This window comes from Brachyistius frenatus, unplaced genomic scaffold, assembly GCF_029030835.1.
Source record: "Brachyistius frenatus isolate BFR_SWC_R1_liver_20210118 unplaced genomic scaffold, ASM2903083v1 Contig_174, whole genome shotgun sequence".
NCBI lineage: Eukaryota > Metazoa > Chordata > Actinopteri > Embiotocidae > Brachyistius > Brachyistius frenatus.
Window position 1 is genome coordinate 160,001 of NW_027210773.1, and position 19,836 is coordinate 179,836.

The 19,836-nt window shown below is 46.4% G+C and overlaps 1 protein-coding gene across 1 annotated transcript in view; it reads right to left on the reverse strand.

Annotated features, from left to right (window-relative positions):
* lama5 (laminin, alpha 5) overlaps positions 1-19,836 on the reverse strand; it is a 79,450-nt gene that overhangs the window by 11,579 nt on the left and 48,035 nt on the right. The window contains exons 18-56 of the mRNA XM_069717384.1: positions 19,730-19,829; positions 19,592-19,644; positions 18,942-19,047; positions 18,752-18,851; positions 17,984-18,140; positions 17,111-17,249; positions 16,059-16,201; positions 15,875-15,978; positions 15,057-15,210; positions 14,785-14,948; positions 14,098-14,206; positions 13,549-13,646; positions 13,238-13,466; positions 12,737-12,863; positions 12,505-12,644; positions 12,146-12,261; positions 11,823-12,034; positions 11,203-11,404; positions 10,529-10,673; positions 10,276-10,416; positions 9,294-9,455; positions 7,634-7,741; positions 7,459-7,542; positions 6,592-6,822; positions 6,064-6,177; positions 5,830-5,960; positions 5,605-5,685; positions 4,852-5,066; positions 4,605-4,705; positions 4,123-4,306; positions 3,866-4,006; positions 3,328-3,479; positions 3,090-3,200; positions 2,852-2,963; positions 2,279-2,452; positions 1,065-1,261; positions 859-975; positions 140-294; positions 1-36 (exon numbers count right to left, since the gene is read on the reverse strand). The exon at positions 1-36 is cut by the window's left edge and continues 94 nt beyond it. Coding sequence (XP_069573485.1) covers positions 1-36; positions 140-294; positions 859-975; positions 1,065-1,261; positions 2,279-2,452; positions 2,852-2,963; positions 3,090-3,200; positions 3,328-3,479; positions 3,866-4,006; positions 4,123-4,306; positions 4,605-4,705; positions 4,852-5,066; positions 5,605-5,685; positions 5,830-5,960; positions 6,064-6,177; positions 6,592-6,822; positions 7,459-7,542; positions 7,634-7,741; positions 9,294-9,455; positions 10,276-10,416; positions 10,529-10,673; positions 11,203-11,404; positions 11,823-12,034; positions 12,146-12,261; positions 12,505-12,644; positions 12,737-12,863; positions 13,238-13,466; positions 13,549-13,646; positions 14,098-14,206; positions 14,785-14,948; positions 15,057-15,210; positions 15,875-15,978; positions 16,059-16,201; positions 17,111-17,249; positions 17,984-18,140; positions 18,752-18,851; positions 18,942-19,047; positions 19,592-19,644; positions 19,730-19,829 — 5,345 coding nt within the window. The remainder of the gene's footprint in view (positions 37-139; positions 295-858; positions 976-1,064; positions 1,262-2,278; positions 2,453-2,851; positions 2,964-3,089; positions 3,201-3,327; positions 3,480-3,865; positions 4,007-4,122; positions 4,307-4,604; positions 4,706-4,851; positions 5,067-5,604; positions 5,686-5,829; positions 5,961-6,063; positions 6,178-6,591; positions 6,823-7,458; positions 7,543-7,633; positions 7,742-9,293; positions 9,456-10,275; positions 10,417-10,528; positions 10,674-11,202; positions 11,405-11,822; positions 12,035-12,145; positions 12,262-12,504; positions 12,645-12,736; positions 12,864-13,237; positions 13,467-13,548; positions 13,647-14,097; positions 14,207-14,784; positions 14,949-15,056; positions 15,211-15,874; positions 15,979-16,058; positions 16,202-17,110; positions 17,250-17,983; positions 18,141-18,751; positions 18,852-18,941; positions 19,048-19,591; positions 19,645-19,729; positions 19,830-19,836) is intronic.

A 19,836-nucleotide genomic window follows, 5' to 3' on the forward strand; every position in this document is an offset into this window, starting at 1 on the left:
TCGACGTTTCCGTCCCGTTTGGTTTCTGCGATCAAACTGCGGACAGACGCAGACGGTCGTGTTGTTTTTATTGACGTCACACGTAACGGTGAAGTTTGTCCGCCCAGCTGAGCTTCTGTTCAGACATCTGCTCTCTGACCTGGACAGGTTCTTGGCCAACGCCTCCAGCAGCTCGGCGTGTTTCTCCGCCTTCTCCACCAGCGGGATTTTGGAGTCGGGCCACGTAAAGTTCTGCACCTTCTCGGCCAGAGGCTTCCTGGCGCCGTCCAGCTGAGCCGCCAAACGCTCGTACTCCTGAAACACATCGTTTAGAGTTGAAGAGGAAGTTACCTCACCGTTACCTCCTCACCGTTACCGTGGCAGCGAACTGCTCCCGTCTCCCACATCAGGTGGATCTGTAGTCCTTTTACAAACTTTTAGCTTTTCTTTTGTCTATTTTTTTTATCTTTGAATTCCTCATTTTGCAGCTGAAGCTCTTTGAAATGTTGATTTTCCTGAATGTTTGTTAGTGAAAAAAGCAACATGATGAAAAAAACACTCAGAAACAAGTTCAGTAACAGCTGATAGAAAAATCCTGCAGGCAGAATATTACATTTTAAATTGAACTCCATGATGTTCCAGGACTTTCTAGTCTGGAAGAGACCTTTGTTTTATAACTTTCTAAATTTCCAGGACCAGCGTGAATCCTGTAAAACAAACCTCAACCTCAAACCTGACAAAAACTAAACTAAACTCAAACAGACGGGTGTCATTTCATCCTAAAAAACACATTCACAGACGTCAGTTTTTTCACTTTCTGTTCGCTAACAGCAGTAAGAGCAGGAAACAGGATATAAATGTCCGTGTTCCTGTTTTCACCTCCTTGGAGTCCTGCAGCAGCGACAGCACGTCGTTGACCTGCGCGACGTCGTCTTCGGCCATGTTCAGCTGCTCCATCACCTGCTTCTGCTGCGTCAGCAGATCTTCGATCCTCCTCTGAGAGGCGACACACACAAAGAGGCGGGATGAGACTTCTGTTCACCTTCATGAAGACGCTTCCTGCAGATGTCCTCCTCCAGACTCACGGTGTTGTCCTCCAGGATTTTCTGGTTGGCGTTGTTGAGCTCCGCGGCTCTCGCCGTGTTGTTCACGGCTTCGTTCAGGGCGTCTCGCAGGTCCATCATGGACGAGTGGAAGCGGGACAGCTTGTCTCGGATGGTCTTGGCCAGGTCGCTGTTTCCTACCTGACGGTCTCTCAGCTCCTTGTTGACGCGGTCCAACACTGGCAGGAGACGGAGACGCGTTGAGGACGCAGAAAAGACTTTGTTTCATTTTGCATTTTCTTAATTACGACTGAAAACACACACTTACGTCACAGTTTACATTTACGGAGCAGTCGAACTGTGAACATTTGATAAACACAATCACACATCATCGTTTTCATTTTCAGAGACAAGATCCTGATACAAAAAATAAAGGAAGAAGCGACATAACTGACAGACTGACAGACTGAAAGACTGAAAGACTGACAGACTGAAAGACTGACAGACTGAAAGACTGAAAGACTGAAAGACTGACAGACTGAAAGACTGAAAGACTGACAGACTGACATACTGACATACTGACAGACTGACAGACTGAAAGACTGACAGACTGAAAGACTGAAAGACTGACAGACTGAAAGACTGACAGACTGACAGACTGACAGACTGAAAGACTGACAGACTGAAAGACTGACAGACTGACAGACTGACAGACTGACAGACTGACAGACTGAAAGACTGACAGACTGACAGACTGAAAGACTGACAGACTGACAGACTGAAAGACTGACAGACTGAAAGACTGACAGAACGACAGACTGACAGACTGACAGACTGACAGACTGACAGACTGACAGAACGACAGACTGACAGAACGACAGACTGACAGACTGACAGACTGACAGAAAGACTGAAAGACTGACAGAACGACAGACTGACAGACTGACAGACTGACAATGTTAGTAATAAAACTGCATTCAGTTAAATAAGAATAAAAACCGTAAAAAATAAAACAATAAAGAAATGTCTAAAAACTGTCAACTAATTCAACTCAATTTTATTTGTTTTATATATTTTAAAACTACTTTTTTCAAAACAAACTGCCTCTCAGGGTTTATACAAATTTACTCTACTCTTATTCTCGCAGCAAAATGTTTTCTTCGACCTCCATTAAAATGTGTAAAAGAAGAAACGTGGTCCTCTGACGTTTGTTTGAAATGACGACGTGTGTTTTGTCCTCTCCGGCGTGAACGTACGTTTCTTGGCCTCCGTCGCCTCTCGGTCGGCCATCTTCTTCTGACCCACGCAGCTCCGGTACCTCATCTCCCTCATCATCGCCTGCACCTCCCTCATCTTCGTCTCCTGCTCCGTGCCGTCCTGCTCCCCCTCCGTCTCGTTCAGGGACGACCGGTTCACCATCTGCATCACGTCTACGAAAAGAAAACGGATTTATCCTTCAACTGGTTTGTGTTTTTTTGTTTTTTTTTGTGGAGTGAGACAGAAACATGGATAGAAAACAAGTTTCTAGATAAACAGCTTGACCTGAAATAACATTTATTTAAAATATAAAAAATTGTATCCTCGACCAAATAAAGCAAAATCTCAGTATTTCTTTTCAAAGCAGGAGTTTTAATCTGTACATTTTTGTTTTGTTTGTTTGACAAAAGTTAACGAACATTTTAAACATCTCCACCAGATTGTATTTTTTGTGTTATCTTATTTTTACTTGACAAACAGACAAAAAAAAAAAGCTCACTTTTTATGTAAATATTTAATTTTGCGATAACACAATTTAACTTGAGAGCTGCATGTGAAATGATTTTTCCTACTGCGTATGTCGGAGGTCATTTTGTTGATGAAGGACAGCAGGTCTTCCGCCCTCTGGTGGGTGTTGTTGGTATTGTTGCGCAGGTTACCGACCCTGTCAATCATCACCGACACCTGAAAACAACACCACATGAACACACATAAAAAACAGCAGGTTTGTTGTGTTTAGTTGTGGTGAAGAAGACGTGTGTGTGTGTGTGTGTGTGTGTGTGTGTGTGTGTGTGTGTGTGTGTGTCTCACTTTGTTCTGCAGCTCGTTGATGTCATCGTTGATGTTCACGATCTCGGCATCCAGCAGGTCGGCGCGACTCCGGCTGTCGTCCAGCGTGCTGTTGTAGTTCTCGATGGCACGCTGGAATCACGATGGGAAGTGAGTTAATATCACGTGCGTGTGCGTGTGTGTGTGTGTGTGTGTGTGTGTGTGTGTGTGTGTGTGTGTGTGTGTGTGTGTGTGTGTGTGTGTGTGTGTGTGAACTCACTGCGACGTCCTCCATCGACCTGTTGAGGCTGTCCAGCTGAGCCCAGGCCACCGAGCTGGCGTTCAGGCTGCTCAGCTGATCGGCCACCGAGCGGAAGTTGTCGTTCATCTTGTCGAGGTCCTCCAGCAGGACGATGACGCAGCTGTCACACACTGTGAGGACACACACACACACACACACACACACACACACACACACACACACACACACACACACACACACACAATATATTATTATATTAATACAAAATATTTTTTCCGGTAGGACCTTTGCGTAGCGAGGACTTGTTTGAGATGCGACGAACCAAACCGTATTCAATGGAGGCTTCGGTCCGACCTGGCTGTTGCCCTGGTAACGGGACCTGCTCCCTTCTCAACTGTCTGGTTGCTCCTGCTCTGATTTCATCTCATTTTATACTGTAATTGTTTCGTTAGATTTTATGTTTTATCCCCACAGAGTCGTTGCATCGTGCTACTGGATATTTTTTTTAAAAGAAGATTTTCTAAGTTTTTAGAAATAAAACTGATGATTGGCTCACGTTCGCAGTGCGTGCCGTGCCGGTCCTCCGCGGGCACGCTGTACCTCTGTGAGCAGGTGTCGCACTGTTTGCCCGTCATCCCGTCGGGACAGCGGCACTCTCCCGTGCGCGGGTCGCAGCGGCCGCCATTACAGTCGCACTCTGGAGGACGGCGGACGGAAAACAGATTTGACCCGAGTTCAACGCTGGACCAGAAAGCTGTCAGGAGAGCGTGCAGCGTGTGAATGTTTTGTACGTTTTTGTGTTGTCTAACTCACTCTTGCAGCCGTCCGATCCGTAGTCCCAGAATCCCGGAGCGCACTGCCGGCAGCTCGGCCCGTTGACGCCGGGCCGGCAGGCGCACCGACCGCTCTGACGGTCGCACGGCTGCACCAGAGCCGCCGAGGCGGCGCAGTCGCACTGACGGCAGCCGGAGCACGAGTCGAAGCCGAAGGAGCCGTCCTGAGGGAGGCGGCGCGTCACGTTAGTCATTTCTTTAATGGAAAAAAAACCCAAATGCCCAAAATACGAGACAAAAACACAAAAACAGGAGAAAACGACGACATCAGAACATTTTACTTGCTAAAAAAAAAAAATCTTAAAATCAAGCTGGTTGCAGTCGAGAAATAAATCAACTCTGATGTGGATTCAAAGTTTTAAAAATGAGAACAAAACGCTGTTTTTTTTCCCGATTCTAAATATTAAACCCAGAAACACATGTTGAGCCACGATGAAGGAGCTCAGAGAGGTCGTGTCTCACCCCGCAGCGGTCGCAGAGCGGCCCGCTCACTCCCGGCTTACAGCGACACCGTCCGCTGTGAGGGTCACATGACTCGGTTCCACACGGAGAACAGCTGCACTCTGGGTAAAAAAACAACAACAACACAAAACACAGTTAATTAAACTTTTTAACAAACGAATAAACCAGAAACTGTCAGGTAACTGGATAACGGACGATGAAGGCGTTTACTGTGCCGCCGCAGCCGAGCTACAAAAGCTCAACTCACTGGTGCAGTTCTTGGCGCCCACGGCGTCGCCGTAGTAACCGGGGGCGCAGACGTCGCAATGCGGCCCGGCCGTGTCGCGCATGCAGCTCAGACACTCTCCGGTCAGCGGGTGGCAGTCGGTGAACAGCATGTTGGGGTCCGTGTTGCCGTGGCAATGGCACGACTGGCACCTGCTGCCCAGAACCATGGGGTTGCCGTAGAAACCGGGGGCGCACCTGAGCAAAGAGGCCCGGAGTTAATGAGGTGTGTGTGTGCAGCACATGGTGCTTATATGTTGTCTGTTTGCTTTTTATCCTGCTGGAACAAAGAGAAAATGAAATAAAAGTTCAGATGGAAACAAAACTTCAGGAACAGACGGCTTCACCTGAAGTTTCTCCAATAATATAAACAGTTTTACAAAGTTCAAATTAAATGTAAACTTCTCTGACTTTCACAGATAAAAAGTTGAATTTAATGACGTGAAAACCGGTTTCCTTTGTGCTGATCAGACAAAATCCAGCCACTTTATTTTACTTGTTTATTTGACTTCCAGCAGTTTGAGAACTTTATTTTAGTTCACAGACGTTTTCAGGACAAAACTTGTTTTTTTTAAACTGTTTCAACAACAAACTGATTCAATTATTTCTTCTTAAACGGACCAAAGTGACCGAAGTCGTTTTAACAAACTTCACATCTGTTTTTTCTGTCAAGTCGTCGTTTTTTGGTTGTTTTTTTTTGACCCTTTGAAATGACTTCGATTGGTGGTTAGTTTACCTCTCGCAGTGCGGTCCGGCGTATCCCGGCATACACAGACACTGCATCCGGTCGCTCTTCTGCACACAACCTTCTGCAAAACTACACACACACACACACACACACACACACACACACACACACACACACACACACACACACACACACACACACACACACACAAAATAACGCGTGAGGCCGGTGGACAGGAGAGAGACGGCCGAGAGGACGAACGAATGCACTGACTTGTTGGACGGGGTCCTCAGAGGACAGGGACAGCTGGAGCACGACACGGCCTGTCCGTCAAGGCTGTTGTTGCCGAGGAAACCGCCCTGGCACTTCTCGCAGTGGTCGCCGGCGGTGTTGTGTTGGCAGCTCTGATGGAGAGACAGAAAAGAAAGAAAGAAAAAGAAATACGCAGTTATCAGAGCGTGAACGATGCCGGAGGCGTCGGTCGGCGTCGCCGTCGGAGATTCTCACCACGCAGACCCCCGACCCGTCCAGACAGCGGTCCGAGTGTCCGTTACAGCTACAGGGAACGCACTTCCCCAGGAACAGGCCGATGGTGTCGCGGTAGAAACCCGGAGCGCATTTCTGCACAGAGGAGAGGAACATCAACGCCGAGGACACGCACCACTGCTTTTATTGTCGTACTGTTGATATTCAATTAAAAAAAAAAAGAAGCAACTATGCAGACGTAATATCTAAATTAATTAAGAAACACAAATGACTAAATCAAGTATGAAAATAGTTGGAAATGAATTATCACTTGGATTATTAGTGAACTGTAACACATAAAAGGTGACAAAGTGATCTTGGACAGTTGTTGTCTAATTTTGTAGCTGACTATAATTTATTTCATCAAAATAATGTGACAAATAAAAAATGTAAATTCCTCGACGTGATCAAAACCTCTTTCTGCCCAATTTGACTGGTTAAAAAAAAATTAAAAAAAATCAAAGAACTTCTGCAAACTAACAACTGAACAAACTAAAACTGTCGCCCCACCTGACACGAGTCTCCGAGGTAGTTGGCGGGACACATGCAGATCTCCACGTTGTTGGCATGGCGACCGGCGGACAGGTTCTCGGCGCCCTCCAGCACGGCGCCGCGCAGCGACACGGAGTGGGCCGACTGGGAGTGGAGGGCTCGGACCTGCAGAGACTCCAGACCGACCAGAACCATCATCAGCTCCTCCCGGGACACCGAGTTACCCGTCTGAGCGTGACGGAAACTCCCCTGTGAGGAGGAGGAGGAGCGGGGGGAGGGGGAGGGGGGAGGAGGGGAGGAGGAGGAGGAGGACGAAGAGGATTATTTTTCATTATCGATTAAGCTGTCATTTATTTTTTTCATTCATCAATCAGCTGTTTGGTCTTTAAAATGTCAGGAAATGGAAAAATGTCAAATGATTTTCTAACTAATAAATGAATGGACGAAGCGCTGCAGCTGTAAACTGGAGGATCATAAACATCTCCTCTTGGTGTTTCAGGCTTTAGACTTTTCTTTAATCCACAATAAGTCACGACCATGAGAAGGTTTAAATAATAAGACAAGGACGAGCTATGTTTGCGTCCAGTTTGTCCTCCAAGTTCGAGTCTAATAATGAATCAAAACATTAAAGCTTCAGCTTTGTGAAAAGACTTTTCTCTTCTGACGTCTTCCTTCAGAGGTTTTAGTTTATACACATGAATCAGATCTGTGTATATAAAGTTGTAACACTTCATATCTGCAGAATTCTGTTAATATTTAAAGTGAGATTAAACAACCTGAAGTCACTAAACTCCAAAACCTCGTTTCTGATTTCACAACATCTTGGATTTGAAGAGGATTTCCCTTCAGAGCCGACACAAGTCGGCGTGAACCTCCCGGCGTTACCTCGACGATGTGAACGATGCCCAGGTGAGGCTCCTCAGGTGACGAGTACTCCCTCTCCATGAACACCAGCGTCATCTGGTTCCCCTGCGGGACGCCATGCGAGCGTGTGATTGAACATTCAGACACAACAGTTTGTCTTTTAAAGTGATAATCGTGGGTGCGTTTGTTTTTGCACCTTGAGAATGATGTCGGGCCGGGAAGCTTCTGGAGGCAGAGACAGCACGTCGCCTCTCATGGTCTGAGTGTGGAGACGGTACCTCAGGTAACCTCCGTAGGACGACACCTGGGGGAACACGGGGGGGGGGGGGGGGACGATAAAAGATGAAACACACCGGAGACAGGAAGCACACAGTTCATCTTCCTCCAAACAGCGCAGGATTAAATTCAGAGATAAAGAGACTCTTCTTCTACACTGATCCTGCAGGTATCTGCAGGCTGCTGTCTGAAGGTACAGATGGGTGGTGGTGGGGTGGGGGGGGATTGTTAAGGAGACTCATGCTGGTTGCATCACACATGAAAGCCGTAGACGAAACACTGATCTGTATCCAAACAGCCCGTCTGATGAAGGACGTCTGTTGTTTGTTTGTGTCTCATTTTCTGCCTTTTAAATCACTTTCATGCTGTTTTTCTCTTATTAATAAATAAGATAAAGTAAAATAGGATAAAATTAGAGGATACAATTTTTATCCTCTTAACAAATAACCTGGATGTAATTTTCTTGGAAAATTTCTGCAACAATCTTTGTTTGGGATTAAAAAATAAAGAAAAATCAGAAAGTGAAGACAAAGTGCAGCGAATGAAGTATCAAGTACTGAATATTCATATTTCCCATCATCATCATCTCATCTGCTTTAAACTTCGTTTACGACCACATTCATGATTTTTAGACCGGGTTTGATTCAACATTTATCAAAAAACAACATCTCTATCATGACTGATCTGTGTTCAGCAACAAATATGAGAAAAATCGGCCTCATTTCTGGGTGGAAAAGTCAAGTTTTTGTCCATTTACTTTTAAAACCATTTTTTTTTCAACCTTTTCTTTTCTAGATAAAAATCAGAAGCAAACAAAAGCTAATTCATAATTCCTGCCTACATGTGCTATTTGTATTCATCCAGTCTTTATTTATCTTGATGTATTTCCACGCACTCAAACATCTCCCTCATCTTCACCGTCGCCCTCAGTGAACCTTCCTGGAGTAGAAACAGATCCTTTCGATGAACCAAGAGAAACACACCCAAATATCTGCAGCTGTTTTAGGAGCATTTTAAAAACGAGCCTCTTTGTACCGAGCAGCTTTAAGAACATTCCTGAGAGCGCCGTGTGTCGGGTCACGCCGACCTTGTTATTACTACGACTGACGTTGTTGGTATTGAATATCTGACGGGTATTTAAAAGAAGTCTCATGTTTGGTCTGAAACAATCTGAAAAATCTGACTTAAATACACATTTTTTAAGTCAGTACGATGAGTGTGTAACAATGACATTAATGATGTGATGGTGGTGCTCAAACGGTGGGTCGGGACCCAAAAGTGGGGCCTTTTTTTGTGTACGTGAAAAAATGAGAAGATGAGAGGGGAAAAAAAGGCAGACTTTTATTTTGAAGGGCCGCCTAACTAATGTTCAAAGTTTCCCGTCATCATATCAGTAGTTAATAAAAACTATTGGAGAATCTGTAAACAGGTTCAGGATCCGAAAGGCCGACTTTTTATTTCAGATTTCAAACTGAATCATTCGGATTCTTTATTTCAGGGTTTTTAACCATTTTGTTGCTCGTCTCTGGTTTTTGTTTTCGCCACCTCCTCCTCCTCCTCCACCTCCTCCACCACCTCACCTTGTCTCCCAGGTAAGTCTTGGGCGAGTGCCAGTGGAGGTCCTGGTACACGTCGGGCACGTCGCTGAGGTCGGCCTCCACCAGGTCCTGACCCGGATACACCGTCACCGCTACTTCCTGTCTGTCCGCTCCGAGCAGCACCCAACCCTCCATGTCCATGATCTGAAGGAGAAGAGACGACATTAAAACGCTCTCCGGGTTAAAAACAGTTCATATCGAAATTTACATGATAAATCCCAGAAAATCTCATTAACCTCAGAGATACTCAACACATCTGAAATCTTGAGTTTATTAGCTGATAAACAACAAGCAAAAGTAAACAGAGTTTAACACTCAAAAACTGTACTTTTATTTTACCGATTCATTTCACAGTCTGGCAACTTCACAACTATCAACACACTCTTTGAAATGAATTCTGATTGGTGCACAGAAATATGTGACATCATCAGGAAACAAACAGAATTCAGCGTCCATCACATGAATTTCACGTGCAAAACGTCATGTGATCACATGACACGTGTTTTTTGGAACATTTGGACGGTGTAACGTGTGACGTAGATTCCCATGTTAAAACGTGACCACATATTTTCCTGTTATGATATGTTGCAACTTGAATGTGTCATACATGTGGAAAACACGGGAAACCCGTGATTTTATGAGGGATGTTAGTCTCCATCAGCTGACTGTCTCTCTGAGCTTCGTCTCCATCAGCTGACTGTCTCTCTGAGCTTCGTCTCCATCAGCTGACTGTCTCTCTGAGCTTCGTCTCCATCAGCTGACTGTCTCTCTGAGCTTCGTCTCCATCAGCTGACTGTCTCTCTGAGCTTCGTCTCCATCAGCTGACTGTCTCTCTGAGCTTCGTCTCCATCAGCTGTAAATAACACGACGATCTATCGACAGAAACTTTAGGTTCCGTTTAATCTGCGAATCTGAGATTTATTATAAAATACATATTAAGATGTAAAGGAAGGAACGTGCGTGCCTCTTTGCGCCGCTTGTTGGAGCTGCGGCAGCGGTCGGTGGCTCCGAAGCAGAAGCAGCTGGTGCAGCCGTTCGGGTTGGTCGGGTCCAAGTGGAAAGTACCGACCCGGCACTGGTCGCACCGGGAACCCTGGACGTTCTCCTGCAGGCGGAGGGGAACACGCAGCGGTGGTTAGAACATACGTGTGTGTGTGTGTGTGTGTGTGTGTGTGTGTGTGTGTGTGTGTGTGTGTGTGTGTGTGCGCTTCAACCACCTTGCAGAGACACCGTCCCGTGAAGGAGTCGCACACTTCCTCCTCCGTTCCCGCCTCGTTGCAGTCGCACAGCCTGCAGTTGGGGTAACCATAGAAACCGGGGGCGCAGCGGTCACACTGGCGGCCGACGATGTTGTTCTTGCAACTGGAAAAAAACAACAACAACAACATTATAATCAGTTGTTATTTTGCATGTTTAGTAATCACAGATCAAACTCCCCCAAAAAATAACAATTGATGGTTGCTACGACGACGATAGAAAGCGACCGGCCTCTAGAGAGACAAAACCTTTGGGAAAGTAAAGAGAAAACACAATCAAACTCCATCATCATCATCATCATCATCATCATGCTGTGTACACTGATGAAGCTGCTGCTCCGTCCGAGGTCCCTCAGGGAGCTCAGAGGTTTAAAACCTTCCAGAGAAAACAGACGCGAGCCGTCGGGTTCAAACACGAGACCAACCCAGCGTGAGAGTCGGCGCCAAGACCGCCTCAGGGAGACACGGCCGGCCAGAAATAACCGTTTCTAAACACCGAGTTCAGCCTGTCTGTCACGTGGTGGCGTTCAGAAAGCAGAGCAGAGGAATCTGAATGGACAAAAACACCTCACTCGAAAAGAAAATGAACTCTCAGACTCTCAGACCGGCATTTCATCAGCGTCGTCTCGTCGTACCTGCACTGTCCGCTCAGCGTGTCGCAGCTGACGTCGGGCGTGACGATGCCGGGCCGAGAGCAGTTGCAGACCTCGCAGCCGACCACCGGGTGGCAGCCGAACGTCTGCGGCTCGCACTGGGTGCACTCGGGCCGCATCGTCCTCGGAGGACAGATGCAGTCGCCGGTCACCGGCTCACACAGCCTGGTACCACAGTTACAGGCTGGGGGGGAGGGGGGGGGGGGGGGGGGGGAGAAAGTCCACTGATCAATTTCTTTCATACTGAATCACTTTTAACTCAAAAACAGAAAAGCATGGCGTCTCCAAGCTGTGATTAAACCGACACAGTACGCAGTAGGAAGATGAAAACCAACACGATCATCGACGACGACTTTCTGCTGAAGAAGTTCTTCCGATGGGACTCGTGATTTTTTCTCTGAGGACTTTTTCGAAGTCGGACTCAATATTTCTCCACCGCCTCCGTGTGCACGCGTCTGTATGTGACAGCTCAATGCCCCACTGATGGGTGTCGTCATAGCAACCAGTGACTCAGCAGGTGACATTAAGTCCAATTTCAGGACGTATGAAACTTGAAGATGTAGAAATCTATGATGGACGTAACTGATCATGTGAACACTCACGTCTGCAGTTGGGGAAGCCCCAGTATCCCGTAGAGCACATGGAGCAGTCCCGTCCGATCACGTCGGGCCGGCAGCGGCACTGACCGCCGAACAGCTCGCAGGTGTCGCTCTCGGCGCCGACCTCGTGGCAGGCGCACGGCAACGCCCCGTTGTTGACGTACGCCGACAGAGACACGGCCGAGCTGAGGCAGAACAGGGAGGTGGAGGACGGACTGGACGGACGAGGGGAGGAGGAGGAGGAGGAGGAGGAGGAGGAGGACGGTGTTACCACAGAATAAACGTCTCGTTTAAACATCGACGTGGAGCTTCGTTACGATACTGACTTGATGTAGAAGCTGTTTTGGCCGCAGTTGCTGATGAAGTCGTAGGATTTGTCCACGGGCTCCTCGTTCAGGTAGCTGGAGCTGTAGCTCGACTCGGGAACCACCAGCACGTAATCCTGCAGACACGAGACGTCAGAGAAGACGAGGCTAAAGCTTTATTTATTTATGCTTTATTTATTCATTTCAGACCAAATATAACTATTTTTGAAGTTCATTTTGTGGTTAAATCTCTTCACCAGCCAGAAAAAGCACTACGACGGTTTTATTGTCAGAACGAATCAAAGAAAAACTCCAGAAAACACATCGTAAATATCAGCCGTCTTTACGACACCACGTTTGAAATGAATAGAATCACTCACCAACCACAGCGTCCTGCCGGCAGGAACCTGCACGGTGAGGAAGACCTCGTGGTCCGTCACGTCCAGGATGATCTGGTTCTCCGAGACCAGCACGTTCCTGCAGCCGTACGCGTGCGGACAGAAGGAGGCGTTGGCGTGGCCTGAAGAGTCGGGGAACACCGGCTCAAATATCTCTCACGTTCCCACTTCGTTGTTATTATAATTAAAAGCTCTAATTCCTGCCGTCACTCACCCTGCCAGATCCGCCCCCCGTTGATGTAGACCTGCACCGGGTAGGAGGGGTGAAGAGGCTGGTGGTAGTGCAGGATGAAGACGTAGCGGCCGAGGGCGTGGACGCGGGTCGAGTACACCGCTGCATTCTGGGTAAACCAAAAGATAAAAGGGGAGGACGGACGAGGAAAAGATGGCAAGAGACTTTATTTTGCAGCTGAAACCGAGTCTGAATTTAACAACTTTATGCCGAGTTGGACGGTTTATTATGACGAAGTATCGTAGAATATAAAGTGAAGTCACTTTAACCTCTAACAGCATCATCTATAAAAAAAATCTGCATTTCTGGTTGTATAATGCAGGAAATCAGCTTTATTAGCATAAAGTCGGAAAAATGAATAATTTAAACTCTAAAAACTGTCAGAAAGTTACATAAACATGACATCATAGGCACTGACTGTCTCCTCCATCATCATCATCACCATCATCATCATCACCATCATCATCATCATCATCATCGTACCTGCAGCGAGTCCAGCCGGACGTGGTCACCGTTATCGGCTCCGAAGGGCGGCCGCTCGCCTCCCGACCAGGAGGCATCGTCTCCCTGGTTGGAGGACGGAGGAGGAGAAGGAGGAGCTGCAGCCGGAGGGGAGGCCAGGAAGGGCTCCTCCTGCATGGACGAGCTCTGACCCTCCTTCAGGACCAGAGAGTCCGACGGCGTCCGGAAGCGTGAGGGAACGCAGGAGGAGCTGCAGGCGGGAGGACGACGGCTCAGAGAGTTTGAAATGATTCACGTCGAGGTTTTTATGGAATAAAATATGTTGCGTTTACCTGTCGGGGGAAAACTGTCCATGAGAGCTGATGCAGTGAACTTTAGGTTCAACGTACTCCATCCTGAACTGCTCCTTCGGCACCAGGTACACTTTGTGCTGAAGACAAACGCGGACATTCATCAAAAAATATTGAGATTCTCAAACGTGACAATTATCTTTAAACGTTGTAATCTGTAACTTTATTTTGTTGTTTTAAGGCTGATTGGCAGAAAAAAAGTTCAATTTTAGGAAGTGACTTCTTTTCTTTTTGACTTTTTATCAGCCAAATGATCTCTTTAATAAATATGGTTCCTGAATGCACACATTTTAGCACCATGGCTGTTATTATTAAGGACTGAGTGTGTCTATGTAAATTATATGCTGGTAAAGAACTTCAGTTATATTAACAACTGAAAATATATAGCAAGAAAAAAGCACGCTCCAAAAATTAAAAAATGTAAAAAATTTCTGCTGTGAATTATGTTTTAGGGGCAACAACTGAAAACTTGACAATTAAAAAAAATGTCTTTCACGCTATGACCCTTCGGCCGCGGTCATGTGACCTCACCAGGAAGAAGCTGGCCCGGTCGGAGGTGAGCTGGACCTCGGGGTTGACGGGGAGGGAGAACACGGCCACTCGGTTCTGCTGGTCGACGGCCACGATGCGACACAGGAAGCTACGCACACGCACACGCACACACACAAATAAAAAAGCATCAATACTACATTAATGTCATGTTACAAATCCTGCATTTAATATTTCAAGTAAAACAGTTGAAGGAACAAAATTTACTGAAAAGCACCAAAAGTATTTCTCCTCATGCAGAATGGTCCATTTCAGAATATTATATTACTGGGCTGCGATTTATTCATAAATTAGCGAGTAAAGCAACGTGGAGGGCGTCTAGAAGCCACAGAGGCTAACACTTAGCAAGCTATTATCGCTATTATCTAAGTTACGAAGACAAACTCTCCGTGACTAAAACTACAATATATCAGCTGAACATCCAACCAAACATGAACTTCCACGACCTCTGACCTTTCTGTAAACAAACACGCCACAACTGGTGAACTCGAGGCCCCACAAGAGGGCGCCGTTCATACGGGCTCTCCTCGTTGCTGCGCGGTAAATACGACGACATTTGAACGCAGCACGAGTGAGACAGTAAACGTGGAAATAACAATTTAAAAAAGGAAAAGATCTTTTCTGGGACGAAGTTAAATTGAATCCCGAGTCAGCGGGTTTGTCTCCCACCTGTACTTGCAGTGCAGCAGCGTGAGGCGGTGTTGGTGCGCTCGTGCTGCCGGTGTGTTGACGCCGACCGACAGGGTCTGAGGAAGCTCTTCTTCGCTGGAATACTCGACCACCAGGACGTGGTCGCCCGGAGACGGCAGGCGGCCGCGCAGCTCCACGCTGATCTGGAAAACCGCAGGAAAAAACAAACACAAAAAACACGTGACTTTCCAACTTCCTCTCCACATTTCCTGCCTTTGAACACCCGTCGTAGTTGTCGGACGGCGTCTCACGTCGTAGCCGCTGCAGACGGCCGCGTCGGGGTGCCGCGGCGTCACCCTCTCGGTGGGGCACGGCCGCGGCAGGTGGTTGTCGCTGCGGCAGCTGGCGTCGTTACCGGAGACGGAGGGGAAGGAGTCCAGAGACAGATAGCGGTACAGCAGACAGCTGGACAGACGGACGGAGACAGACGGTTAAAAAGGACGGAGTGGGGACTTGTTGTCCAGCAGGAAATCCATCACAATTATTTGAGTAAAAAGGTTCAAAGTTTAACAAAATAAAATGTGGGACCAAAACCCGTTTTAAAACCTCCTCGTTTTCAAGTGTTTTTTCCCACATTAACCTCCATTTGATTTATTATTTACTGCTCCTACATTCTTCTGTTTCGCTTTGGCTTAAATTTTGTTTTGATGAATTAATAATAATGAATAAACTAATTGTTTTGACTGCTTCTGATCAAGCCTCTCTGACTGTTTTAATCCGGTTTAATGACGTGCAGCACGTCGGTCGACCTCTGCTGTGTTTCAATGTGTTTTATAAGTAAATGTATTTTTCAGCAGCACTCAGTCCACATTTCATCTCAATAACCTCAATAACAGCAACTTCTTTTCAGACTCTTCCTCCGGACAGAGCCAGGCTAACTGTTTCCATCCGTCTCCAGTGTTTGTGCTAAGCTACGCTACCTGCCTTTTTAATGACAGGGTTTTTAATCATTTAATAAACATATACTGGATCTCCAGCTGGAAGCAGAAACACATGTGGAGCTGTGCTTTATTCAATAAAGTATTAAAAGTCTTTTCTTCCACGAAACAATATTCATCAGCATCTTTACTTCGGTCCGGCTTCGAGCCCGGAGCTGTAGGTGCAGGGTTCGGTCACTTTGATCTGCAGGATGGGAGCTTCGTAGTAGGCGCTGGGCAGCAGGACCAGGTAGTCCTGCAGGTGGAGACACACCGGTATCAATTCAGAGAAGTCCTGATCCCACGTGGACGTGTTGTCGGGTGGTTCTGTCTCACCAGCAGGATCCCCTCGGCCTCGATGACCACCGTCCAGGTTCCCGGGTTCAGGACGAAGGGCTCCGCAAAGTTGTTCTGGGGGACGTTGACGAAAGTGGGCTCGACGCTCGGAGCGAAGACGATCTGTTTGGACTGTTCGGAACCTTCAAAATAAAACACGGCGTCAGACATTCAAACTTATATCTGCGGTAGATATTTAATCAGAGAATAAAAGTAATTACAGTGTAAATGAACTTTAAACACTTAAAAAGGTCACACCCTCTCATATTCCAAGGACCAATATTCAAGCTGGAGAGAAATGTTTGTTTTATTTAGTTGAATGGTCTATAAAACATTTAGATATACAGCTGTAAAGAAATAAAAGAAAAAGAACAATAGTTGGAAAAATGTAGTATTTGACTGTATGAGTTGCTGAAATTGAAATAAAAACAAAAAAAAAAAGGTCTCACGAGAAACGCCACAAATTAATCAAATATTATATCAAAAATAGTAATAAATAATAATATATATAAAAAAAATGCAGTCATCCGGAGGGAAAAGAAACACATTCATCTGCTGCTGTGTCTGTTGGACACAGAATAATACTCTCTTGTGATTGGTGGAGACTTACCTCTGCGGTTGACCTGATAGGCTGTTATTTTACCGTTGGAGGTGGCGCCCTCAGAGTTTACATATCTGAGGATGAAACGAGTCAGATAGACGTCTGCCTCGCTCACATAAACCTGAAGCTTCACGGCCGTCTACAGGGACGATGTCGAAAAAGAGGACAAGGAAGTTCGGAGGGAAGAAAGGTGTGAATTCTTTTATTCTTAAAACCCTGAAATCTGAACTGATCTGTGGCCCAGAGGGAAAAAAATAAACAAAAGTTCCCCGAGCAGGAGACGAGGCCGCCACCAACAGCCGGTAAAAACCCACCATACACAGGATTAAAAAGGACAGAATAAGAAGTGGACATTTCCCTTCTATCGCGTCCTTTTCCGATGCTGGAATAAGACACAGAAGGTCAGAAAGAGGAAGAGGAGCGTCGTCTTCGTCGCCCTCGCAGCACTTACAGCCACCACAGTAGTAGCTCCAGGCGCCCTCGATGACCGACGCCCGGCCCCGGACGTCCGAACCCCCCTGGTTGGCGTAGCGCAGCACCATGTGGAAGACGTCCGGAGAGTTGACCGACACCGACACCAGAACCTTGGACTGCCCGAGGGAGAGGCGGCGGGGGAGGTGGCGAGGGGGGAGGGAGGGTTGAGGAGGAGGAGGAGGAGGAGGAGGAGGAGGAGGACGGTAAAAGATGGAAAGGAAGGAAAAAAAGAGGAGGCGAGAAGGAGGATTAAAGAAGAAATACAAGAGGATGATAGATGGATGGTAGAAAACACCGACAGAGAAACCGAGCCGAGAGGAAGAACTTCAAACCTTCACCAGCGAAACTAAACCAGCAACCTTTTATAAGAAACACTTTTAGCCCCCAAAAACGTTGCAACACATTTCTATTCGGATTCACACTTTTCAGCACAAACTTTTGTGGATTTTTCCAAAGTAATAAACCTTCAAATAAATCTTGGATTTAATGCTTCTACAGCCTTTTAATGTCATTAATAAACGGGCCACATTTAAAGTTTTCATAGAGATGTATTTACGTGCTGAGAAGTAATTCTACCAAAAAGAAATATGTTTATTTCATGTAACAGAAATGATGGGCCACAGTCACATAAACATGTAAATACAAAATATATTCTGCATGTCATAACAACAAAATAACATATTTTCTTACTGTGAACAATGTTTTGAAAAATAATAATCACATGACAGAATGACAGGAAATATCATTAGACTACAAATGAATAATCAATAATACATTATAGATACCGTGATATAACTGGATCAGTACTGTCAAAGGTCAAAGGTGAAAGGTAGAGTGTTTCCGTTCCTACCTGGATGGGGGACATCTGAGCGTAACCCCTCCAGCTGAAGTCGGGGAACTCCAGCAGGTTGTAACCGAAGCGCACCGCTCGGCCGTCCAGCGTGGTTCCCTCCTCGATCTCGAACTTCAGGTGATGCAGGTCGGGGAAGTAGTGATCCGGACGAGGTCTGCGGACACAGACACCCAAATAAATAAAAAAAGCTGATGTGGATGAAGCCTCATAAAGTCATGATCTGAGAAAAAGAGAGCAAGTTTTTCTAATTTCTCTTTGTTAATAATGCTCGTATAAAAGCAGATATTTTACGACCCACTTGGTAAAAGAGTTTGAAATTTGATTTTTCCCGTCCAAAAGCAAAATAACACAATTATATCTTTAACACTGAGCGATGGAAGAAGAGTTTAAAAGCAACATGTTTTTGTGACATAAGACAAACAAATCTATGGGAAACTAAATTTTAAGAATTACTGCAAATACCAAAAGGGCTAAAAATGGAAAAAAAATTAAGACCATCAGGAGCTTTTACATTTGATATCATGTTCTGTAATCGAGTACATTTGAGCCACAGTCTGTATAAACAGCTGAACGTAGTGTAATACCACCAAGGGCCACTAGGGGCTGGCTCCAAAAAAACCTCTGGTTCCAAATGCCTGCTATGATTGACATGCCTGGGGGGGGCAGGTTTTCTGGTGTAAGTGGGCGGGGCATAGTTTTTTTGCTCCTCCCCATTTTTTCCAAATATTAGCACAAACAAACGCTGCTTAAATGTCCTGAACTCACAGGTCACACTTCGGTCCCTCCACGTTGGGTCTGCAGCGACACTGGCCGTTCCTCTCCCCACAGGCCTGACCCGCCGAGCCCCCGATGTCACACTGGCAACCTGACAACACAACATATCAATAAAAAAAGAAACAACTGAGGGAATCTGCAGTGTTTTATTCCAAGTCTGGAGGTGGAGGAGGAAACTCACCCCGGCAGCCGAAGTAGTTGTTTTCCTGCAGGTTGTAGAATCCGTCTTTGCAGGTGGAGCAGGTTCCACTGCAGGCGTTGGGCTTACACTGGCACTGACCCGTTTCCTGTCAGAAACCAGGAAGACATGATTTTGACTGTCAGCACGGCAGCAAGGCTTTTAAGAAAAAAGGTGTAATGTGTAAGAAATAACTCCCATTTCTTTGTCCATTAGGGGGCGATAGTGAGTCCTTTGATAGTTGTTTTGTTTTTCTATAACTGATGATTTTAACGCTAGCTTGCGTGCACGCCGTGATGGACAGATTATAAACTGATCGGTTAAGACGCTAATTTACCTAACAGCCTTCTTATCTTCTTTTTAGGACGACAATAGGAAGCAAAAACAATTGCCGCTGAAAAAACACAAACTGCATCTGAGATGTTTTTTCGGTGTTTTGTGTCGTCGTTAGCTGCACCAACGTTTTGAATTGTCCAAATAAAGTCTGTATGACTTGTTTGTTTGCGACATAAAATGACCTCTGCTCGGTAGATCGATCGTCATCTCGTGCTACGTAGCCACCGTTAGCATTAACAGACTTTCCGCTACAGTGACTCACCGTACCATCTGGTGGTACAACGTGGTATCGCTACAGACCTTTTGAACTGGCTCACCTGTGCACACTCTGCCACGCCGCTCACCGTCCCGGCGACGTTACACTCACAGTCTGCAGGAAGAAACCGGACATACGGACGTTAGTTGACGAGCCGCGGCGAGACTCGTGTTATATGTGCGATGTGGAAGTATTTTACCGGAGCATCCTTCGGGCGTGTCGGGCGACAGGTTCCAGTACAGAGGTTTACACCGGTCGCAGGCCGGACCCTCCACGTGACCACGGCACTCACACTGGCCCTGAAAC